The 10,466-nt window shown below is 41.0% G+C and overlaps 1 protein-coding gene across 1 annotated transcript in view; it reads right to left on the bottom strand.

The window, feature by feature from the left end:
- Positions 1–2,213: 2,213 nt before the first annotated feature.
- The window catches only part of LOC117297525 (zinc finger SWIM domain-containing protein 6-like), a 65,755-nt gene continuing 57,502 nt past the window's right edge, over positions 2,214–10,466 (bottom strand). The window contains exons 9-13 of the mRNA XM_033780611.1: positions 9,574–9,852; positions 8,991–9,126; positions 8,610–8,755; positions 6,117–6,906; positions 2,214–5,327 (exon numbers count right to left, since the gene is read on the bottom strand). Coding sequence (XP_033636502.1) covers positions 5,006–5,327; positions 6,117–6,906; positions 8,610–8,755; positions 8,991–9,126; positions 9,574–9,852 — 1,673 coding nt within the window. The 3' untranslated portion in view covers positions 2,214–5,005. The remainder of the gene's footprint in view (positions 5,328–6,116; positions 6,907–8,609; positions 8,756–8,990; positions 9,127–9,573; positions 9,853–10,466) is intronic.

The raw sequence follows: 10,466 nt of genomic DNA, 5'->3' as shown, positions 1-10,466 counted from the left end.
TGCCTCGAAATTGCGTGGTTTTCCTTTCACTTTTCTCATTTATGGGAGTCCAAAATTTGACTCCCATAAATGGCCGACTGTGTAGGTCAACGAGGTAAAAGGAAAACCGTGCAATTTCGAGGCATGTTTGTGTGGATCATTGTATTCTACTTTTACAGCATCTTTCTACCCATATGCATTTTATAACAAACACTTTTCAAAGACCAACTCGACTGATCCAAGGCAACGTGTTCCTTTAAAATGGCAATGTTGATAACGGATCTAGCTTTTTGAATGTCCCAGCTCTATAGAATCAATGTGTGATGCCACATGTCAGGCCAGCTTGCCTGAGATAATAATACCATTTAATTGAACAGTAACAAATTGAAACGAATAAATTGCAACCATACAAAACAAAAAAATCAATAACAAATACTGGATTACAATAATATACTGGTCTGATGTGATCTAACGCGTGACCCCGTTCGGCAACTGACGACAAATAAAAGAAAAACACTTAAAAAATATGAGAGAAAGTAATGGACAACATCGGAAAAATATGGAATAATGACAAGAAACATTTTCACTAAATATATAACAAATGGCACTGTTGAACTGCCTTTTACAATCCAGTGTATGAGGGCTCTAAATAACACCATAAATAAATACCTACTATTTCTATTTACATTTGAACTTCCGGGATTTTTTTTTTTACAGACATCTACACGTGGCACAAATTTATGCAGGTGTCCTCAAAACTCCAAACTCTTTCCTTCTTCTCTTCTTTCTTTCTTCTCGAATAAATCTTAAATAATTCCATGACGTAAACAAAAAACAAAAGACTGTTTTTTTTTCTGTGTTGGTGTGGGAATCTAGAACCATCCGATAGCCCCCCCCCCCAAAACAAAAAACAAAATATTGAAGATGGTTTTACAAAGATTATCCGAACATTGCACCTATGTATGTCTATCCAATATGATGGTATCTTTTTTTTTACTAGATTTTTTTTTTTTTTTTTCATTTTATTTTTTGTGACTATTTCTACAACATTTAGTGACTTTTTTTTTCTTCTCACATTTTTGCTTAATCTTACACTACATCTTCAATGTAACAGCACCATTGTGGCAGTTCATACCTGTCTAGACAGACAGTACCTTCTACAAGTTGTTATCATCCAGTCTCAACTAGGATCTAGTGATCCCAAAAAACAAACGCTCAAAATTTCTATTTCATTCATTCTGTAAACCCAATAATATGCAGCATCGCGTTCCTATTTATCTGCAGCACCAAATCGGGATACTTTATTTCCCTCTTCCATTTCCCTCCGTCTTCCGTTACCCTTAACTTCATTTCACTCCATAGCAGGTTCAATGCTTTATCTTGGTTACCTAGTCTTTATGCAATAATATGCAAATAACGATAACAGGATTGGCTACATTGTAATTAACATCTTATGAATAAATGATACTTGATTGGCTTTAATGCAGAAGTACCCCTCTGTCAACTTATAAATATTCATTAGGTAAATAGTGATGTCACACATTTTGTTGACATCAATTGGAGTACACTTGTGCATGCAATAATGTTTATCATGTCCACAAGTTTGTAATAATAAACTGAGGTAGATACAATGCTATACAATGACCAAGGACAAATTTACTCTTAAATCTATAAGAGAAAAAAAAATAACAAAAACAATATCCTCAGAGATTCTAGAAATGTTTTTGGAAATATTTTGGATAAATTGTGGCCACCTGCCCATAAGTCACTGCTAAACTAGCAATTGTAACTGCTAACTATCAGTAGTTAGTGCAGTAGTTAAAAGTAGCAGAAAAGCAGTAGTTATAACTTTCACGCATATTTCAAACGTCACAAAGAAACTTTTGAAAAACACATGAGGGCAGCAGACTCATCGTTGAAAATAGACTGCACAAGTCTCGCACATATTTGAAAATCGCTGAAGTGCATGAGTTTGTTTCCTTCATGCACTAAAGCAATAAACCATTTTGAGGTATGGTTGACTATAGGTATACTTTGGGTAAATTTGTCTGTATTGACCCATTTCACCTGACGTCATCGTCAGAAAAATCTTGAATGCGCCATACTGGTGAGCAATTTCACTGTGCGTTTTCATATATAACTCTTTGCTGTGCGTTATGCAGTGAAGTGCGCATTCTTGGTTGACGCGGCGTGAATACACGTAAACCTAACTTGCCCACCATCATGGTGAGCGTGGCATCAGTCGCCGCGCGTGACGCGTGTGCAAGGGGTCAATAAACCAAAACCAAACAGTGCACTCCTAAAGAGTCCGCTTTATCTCAAAAAGTCTAATGTGCGTGGGACCAAAAATGCACGTGCGAGACTTGCATGGTCTCTACAGCCAATCAAAGCTCCCTGATGGCTGCCTGTGTACTGTGGCCAGTCATTGTGGGTCCTGACAAAATACATATCTATAACATACATGTCAACCTGTAAATTGTGGCCACCTGTCCATGGTGGTCAAATTGTCCAATAAAAGTCTCTTCTTTTTGGCCACTTTACATCGGTTTCTATGACAACAAGAAACCGACTTATTACAGAAGTCATAAAGAAACATTCTTCGCTTGACGATAAAAGGAAAACAAATAAATAAATACGGTAGTTCTTTATCGTGATTTTAAATTCATCTGTGAAGTAGTACATTCCATCAAGTTGGGTAAGTTTCGAAGCTCAATACCCCTTTTTTCGTTTAATTGTTCATAGTTTCAACTTTGTCATGCAGTTTGAGGTGATTCAGACCTGTTGTGGAAAAGATTTTTAAACTGAAGAATTTCAATTCAAAAAAGGAGTTGTTCATCCATGGACTCGAGCCATTTTAGAATAAATTGCTAACCACTTAGTGCTGGGGGGCTGGAATATTTAATGAGGTACATATATGGCTGTTTATAAACAAATGGTTCTGAAAAAAAAAAAAAAAAATAGCTTAGCAGGCATGACATTTAGTCCTTTGAAACTAAGTAGGAAAGTAGTACAAGGGCCGACCTACATTCAGTGTTTGCCCCTTAACTGTTTTCAGTGACTATAGTCAACAGGACCACTAAGCTTGTCATTTTACTCGTCCGCCAGCTTTTTTTCCCCAGTCCATATTTCAACTGAAACAAGGATTCTTTTCAACACTGAACTTACCAGCCGGACCCCTTACGAGTGAATTTTGTCTGGTCCTCAAGTATTTTAACTGGCATTTGGCCAGCAGACCACTTTTCAGGGAGAACGCAGACATATAAACATGGTGTAGGCTTGAAACACGTCTAAAATTATTGAATCACAGGTTTTGTTTCCAGATTTTTTTTCAAGGGCGAAACAAATCGAAAATCAGACATAAGTAGGAAGAAAATCATGCCTGTTAAGATTTCAACTTCACATTTATTTATAGAGTTTAACAAGAAGCCATAAGAAAAGCGAACAAAGGATCATTTTTGTTTTGAGAAGAGAGACTTCAGAAACAGCTAGACTTTTGGTCTGCATTTATTATTGGTACGTGTTCCTTTCCTGCAGTGACTCTCGGTCCATCAATCATCGGTGACCTTTCCCTCGATGATGGTAACCGTGACACATACAGCCAAGCTTTTGTTACAACATCCAAAGCTAAAGTCTCGATTTAAATGTTGAGTGAAGTGGAGAGAAAGAACCATCTGAAGTTCCTGACTCTCTCTCAAACTGGTACCTCGCCAGATTTCCTGGCGTTACCGCAACCTTGACGACAAGTCATGATGACTATCAGTCTAGGTGACTATACACGGAGTCACTCTAGGCTCCCTGTTAAACAATAGAGGGCGCTTTGGTATACATAAAACATGATGCAGAATTAAAGATAGTGAAATCTACAAAAGATGACATCTTAAGGGGCTTCAGTTAATAACCATAGTTTGATATACGCAATACTATTACCCCAGTACATCAAGTGGGCACCTTAATACAACCAATCACCCTAAATGGTGGAGCACATTTTGAGAAGTAGGGCGCCTTCCACCGACATGTCACCCTGAATGGCGAACCTTGTCCATACCATTGACATGAACACAACGAGCCCTCAGAGCTTGTCCCCTGTGTATCAGTACGTGACACGGGAACCGACTTAAATGGTTCCTACTGTAAATAATCAGCGCTAATAAAGAATCCGCTGTCCAGAGTTTTGTGGAGGAAGTGAAGTGGATATCAGATAATGTCCCATTCTTTGGAGTCAGGAAAGCCGATGCTATTAGATCTGGCGTCACCTTAGGAGCAATCTTTTAGTCTGATTGGCGTTGAGTCGGTTGGTCATAGCTTGGGGTTTAGCGACCCAGACTTGGACCCAGAGGAGAAAAGGTGTGTTCCCAATTAGCCTACTGGTGAAACACCCTTTGAGTATTCTTTGGCAAAATATTTTTTAAAGAGATTGCGACTGAAATCTACCCGAGTAAAACTTTGCAGTTCTCATCTCAGTCTGAAAGGATTTCCGCTGAATATTTCTTCAGGCAAAATAATAAATAATAATAACACAAATTTCAACCCTAACTTATTTGGTGGGGGGTTGTTATAAATCATAAACATAATATGATTGGTTTTAGTTAAACTCTTTGACAAATTCGTTCACTCTCAATCTAAACTTTTTTCTCTTTTTCTAATTTTCTTCTTTTTCACGGATATTTCTCAACCGTAATATATCTACAATACTGTAATGGTATTTTGTTGCGTAAGGACGTAGATACTCCATCCCACAGAACACCACAACCATGACAAAAAATACTAGGAAAACATTGCACTGTAAAAGTCCACGCATGCCGCTCAACGCTTGCGGGGAGCGGATGAGATTGCCCACACTTAGGCATGGAGAGGGTGCTGTATAAGGAAATGCGTCAATACACAAAGCCGTTTAATGTGACCACAACTTTGGGTATATTTTGTTTTTCTTAAGAAAAATGATCAGTTCATAAAAGTGACCAATCAATAGGCAGGTTTAAATCCACACAACGAAAGATTGTCCTCAGTGGCAGCAGCATCAGGATCATCATCCGAAACGTTCCCGTACAAGATGCATGAGTTTCTTCTTGCCTCGATACATGACTTTAAGATCCTCGATGAGTTTTGCGAATCGTATGTGGCCGTCCGGAGCCAGGAGGAATGTCTCTCGAGCTTTACTAAGAAACTCGATGAAGTCTCCGTAATGCCTGGGACTAATATGAGTCAGTCTTGAGTGAGCTGTGTTAATGTAAGCAGCAATGGCAGCATCTAGGAGTTGACGCATTGGGTCTTTGTCGTACGGTAACAGCTTGATGCAGCGCCGTTTCCCATCAGGTAAACACCCAACACCTGGAGCGGTTAACGTACACCTGTCATGAGGAAAAAGGCAGACAAACCAAAGAGTAAGTAATAAGGATTTGAAACAAACCTAAGAGAGGTTTGCACTAATACCATGTGAACATCTCTTTTGAGTAGTGTTGGTTCTAAATTTCTACTGGAGCATTTCAAGGGTTCCAAGGCAATGACGAGGGGGCATGGAGGCCGTGAAGTATCAGGCATGTTACGTCTATGGTTTATGGGAGGAAACGTGTCAAGAAATTTAAATTAGTAAGTTGACGACAATAGCTATTTTAGTCATTGTAAAAATCACCTGTTAGCTGAGGAGTTCACATTAAAAATGTCTACTGACCCACATGTGACTACTTCAGCAAATTGCTAACATAATACTGTGAGTCATCTTTGTTACTTGGAAAACCCTAATCAATTGTCTTGTTCCCAGACTGCCAATCAAACATTACCCATAAACAAATCTTGGGGCTTGGAGAGTACCGATCTCTTTCAAAGGCAAGCCTGAACTTCAAAATGCTCATAAATAAATTGAAACCTTTCTTAAATATTTGTTTGTTTAAGCGCCTTAAGTACCTTATAGACGGATTGTACTAAGCATCATCGACCACCGTGACCATATTTTATGAAATGTGCACGCGTGCAAGGCTATTGGCTGAGAGTTGTGCACAGCACCTACACCTGTGCGCTTTCCATTGTTTGTCATCAAATATGGCGATCGATGACGCTTTAGTGCAATCCATCTATTGGCAGATATGTGCGCTACACAAGACTGTCTATTTAACATTATCGTTGTTGTTGTTGTTGTTTACCTGTGTAGGACATCAGCGAGGACGGACGCACATTGCACACTCTTCACCACTAGAGGGATCATACTACTCAGTTGCTCTCGACCCAACGAGTGACTCAATGCGCATGCCCAGTACACATCATTGATTGCAGGATGGGTGTCTTGATTGTACCCTAACGTTAAGTTCCTCATGGCTAACACAGCCAGGTTATACGCGTGACTAGCATACCCCCGATGCTCCATATATCTGGCGATAGTAAACAGTTGCGAGGAGTTCATGGGCCCCGACGCCGCATCAACGACGATCTGATACGCGGCTTTGAACGCCACGGGGTTCTTCTCACATAGTGTCAATGCACATAATGCACATGATGGTGGATCTTTAGTAGCACACTGTAGGGCGACGCTGCGGGCACAGCGGGCCAACTCCTCTTGCTGTGTCAAGTTCAAATTCAACCGTAGTGCTGTGTTGGGCGACATCACCGTCGTGGCGACCATCGTCGTCGCCTCTGTCGGCGAGAACAACGAATACCACGATTGCATGATTGTTACGAGGGCGCTCACGCCAATTTCGGTCGCGCATGTGACCATCCAGCGGACCATTTCCCGTCTGCGCCAGTTCATGTTGGACAATGTCATTCTCATGATGTGAAGTCCTAAGTCAAATGTGGCCTTGAGGAGAGTGTAATGAGTGAGGCCGTCCACTGGAGTCGCTACTTTGAATGCTTCTTGTGCTAGCTTGAAGAGCTGTGAGGCACTATGGATATGATGCTGGGCAGCTTCTAAAACTGTCCTTAGGCGACGTACGTCATCTAAAAGACAAACCACATGAAAAAATGAGCATATAGCAGAAGATCCAGCAGGGTTTGCCCTTAACCTTTTTTTTGCAATGACTAGGTTGCATTTCACTAGTCCATCAGCCTTTTCCATACTTTATTTAACTCTGGATGCTTCTTAACACTGAACTAGACAACTACTTAGAGTGAATTAAGACTGGTCCTCAGGTCTTTTTCTGGTAAGACGTTCATAATCCCGGGGATAAAGAATTTTGTTTGTTTTTACCCCTACACCATTTTTTAAGATATCAGGGCCCAATATCATGGCTCTGCTTACCGCCAAATTCTGCGCTTACGATCACAATTCCCCGCTTACGTGCAAGCCGAATTTCTGCGCTGGCCTTGTAAGCGTAGAATGCCTAGTAAACGCAGAGTACGCACGTGCAGAAGCCAAAATTCGCCACTATATAAGCCGTGAAATACGCTTACGGTAAGCACAGAATTCCCTGCTTCCGTAAGCGCCGATGTGCTTACGGTAAGCAGAGCCATGAAATTGGGCCCGGCTCTGGCAATGCAAAGGTTGTGGGTCCGAATCCCACCCAACCCAAGGGATGTGCCTGTGGTTTTTTTTTGTCAAAGAACTCGAGGAAGTACTGCGTATATAGTGCTTAATAAACATCAGTGTAAGGGTGAAACAAAAATGACATAAAACCAATAATAAAATGTGGGTTTTCGGGAGACACCTCTCCGGAAACAAAGGATTACAGTATTATACACACACACACATACATGTCTTTCAATGCACATGACCCATAGGGGACTGTTGGGGGTTACATTGGGGGGAAAGTCATAATTTCACAGAGGCTACTTTTAGGAAAGATTGCAAAATGAAACAGGCGGTAACACAAGGTTAGACTTTGTTGAGGTTTTCCAGGGTTCAACCTTTAGTACCGTGTATCCTGAGTTGTCACTTGTTAAGGTTTTGCAATTTACTTTAGAGACCATAGCGGCCACAAGCGGCTTATTGACCCAATTCACCTGGCGTCATCATCAGAATAATCTTGGATGCGCCATTTTGGTGGTCAATGTCAATGTGTGTTATTCACTGTAGTGCGCATTTTAGGCGACGGGGCGTTTACTCATAAACCTATTGACCACCATCATGGTGAGCGTGACATCAGTTGGCGCGTGTGGCGTGCGTGCAAGGGGTCAATACCAAAGGTTTGACCAACTTCCATTCACACAAAGAGGTCAAAGTAAAGATAGCTCAGTTCGTAAAGCACCGGCACATTAAAGACAGTGGACACTATTGGTAACTGTCAAAGACCATGGTTCTCACTTGGTGTATCTCAACATTTATGCATAAAATAACAAACCTGTGAAAATTTAAGCTCGATTGGTCGTCGGAGTTGCAAGGTAACTATGAAAGAAAAAAACACCCTTGTCACAAGTTGTGTGCTTTCAGATGCTTGATTTTGAGACCTCAAATTCTAAACATGAGGTCTCGAAATCAAATTCGTGGAAAATTATTTCTACATTACTTCAGAGGGAGCCGTTTCTCACAATGTTTTGTACTATCAACCTCTCCCCATTACTCGTAATCAAGTAAGGTTTGATGCTAATAATTATTTTGAGTAATTACCAATAGTGTCCACTGCCTTTAATCCAGAGGTTGTTGGTTCAAATTTCACTCTTTCTTTGTTCAACTCTAAATGACTTTGAAAAAGTTTGTTACGTACCTTTGGCAGCTGTCATCATACAGCCGGCTAGCTCACATTGTTGCGATTCGATATGACCCAGTACAAACCAGCGTGGGTATCGTCCCATTAACACACTATTGGCAGCACTACTAGGGTTTGTGGATACCTCCTCTAGAATTGGCAGTCTGAGGAGATAAACACAAAAACCATTAAAGATACATTGCATTATATTTTATTTAATTCCATTAAATTTCATATATTTTTATTATCAATTCTGGTTGAAAAGACAAGGAAGAGAGCTGTCTCCAGAAAAAACGAAGAAAAAAAGGTCAAGCAAACAGAAAACAAGGTTTAAAGAATTAGAGATATAGGTAGGAATTGTTTCAATGCAAACGGATAATTTCTTTGTTTGATGTTTACCTCATGGCCCGGAGCCCCACTTTGTACGCCAGATCCTCATCGTAAGGCAGTAAGGTCTGGAACAAGTAACGGCCAAACGTGTGCATTGGAACACTCTCTGGTGGCACGTGGTAACCAAGACCACTCGACAATCCTCCTGGAAGAAAAACGTTATAAAGATGCATTCATTACTATGGTTATTACAGTTGGGATTCTTGACAATGGCGGTTATTATTTCCTCCCCGGACAGTTTTTATACCTATACTTTCATTCGTTCCGCCCTGAAGAAAGAGCATTGCAAATGTCCCAAGGCCTGTACGCTTCCTTTGAGAAAGTTTTGTTTTTGTTTTCGAAAGGGCAAGGGCATCAAGTCATTTTCTCCTTGGTAAAGGGCACCCTATGAGGAAATTGTAAATTTCTACTGGAGAGCATTTCAAGGGCACCAGGGCAAGCAATGACCAGGGGGCATGGAGGCAATGACATTTGTTGCCTCCATGAATTTCCTTTGTTGCCTCCATGAAGTATCAGGCCTGAATAGTACTAATAACTAACTAACTAACACAATTCACTTTTCTGCCGAGGGAATAAAATGTCATAGTTCTACCTTCCATGAGCGTTGATGCTTGTCGTTGTAGTACAGCCACCAACATAGGATCCATTGCAATCTCTCGATGTCTGGCGATTAACTCCTCTTCGGCGTGACACGCTTTATCCTGAGCGTAGAGACCCATCGGCATAATCCGCTGCTGGCCTAAGCCAATCAGAACCACCTCGTACGCTAAGGTGAGATACGTTTCTTGTTGGTTGTGGGACCCAGGTATTGCGACGTGTCGATACTGGCGTAGTGTGGAACTGCTCCCTGGAATGTCTGCATTACTTGCATCTGAAGAAGACGAAGGAAACAATATAATTAAGGATGTTATTTACAAACAGTTAATAAGGGGGACCAAGTTGGTTCAATGGTTTCTATCCCTGCCTTTCAATGGGTCCCGGTTCGAATTCCACCTCAGACCGAAGCCATGCATGTGAGTTGGGATTTTAAGAAACAATTGCCAATGTTAGACTCAAGCCAAAGAGTAGACTTTGGGCAATCAAGTTGGTTCAATGGTTTCTACCCCTGCCATTCAACTCTTTGGACCCCGGTTCAAGGCCGGACCGGAGTCTCGCAATGCGTTTTTCAGTGCCTACTTGACTGCGTAGGTCTTCAGTGTGTTATCCAGTGTTGTAGCTAGACCAGTTTTAGTGGTGGGCAATAAATCAAATTTTGTTGGAAGTCTACCAAGGGCAAGGGGATCAACAACATTATTTGTGTTTAATTATGGGCCATTATTGCTGAAGTGGGGCAAGGTTTCCAAACGGTTTATGTTATGGGGCCATGCATTAAGTTGAATCACCTTTTGACTGTGTTCTTTCTCTGTGAATTTTGATACTCCTTATCATTAGCCGTGTCTCAGATCAATGCAAAGAGGACAATATTTGAAATCTGTGCTGGGCGGC

This window comes from Asterias rubens, chromosome 12, assembly GCF_902459465.1.
Source record: "Asterias rubens chromosome 12, eAstRub1.3, whole genome shotgun sequence".
NCBI classification, from domain to species: Eukaryota; Metazoa; Echinodermata; class Asteroidea; order Forcipulatida; family Asteriidae; genus Asterias; species Asterias rubens.
Note: the sequence above shows the minus strand (reverse complement) of the source record. Positions and strands in the feature narration are given on the sequence as shown.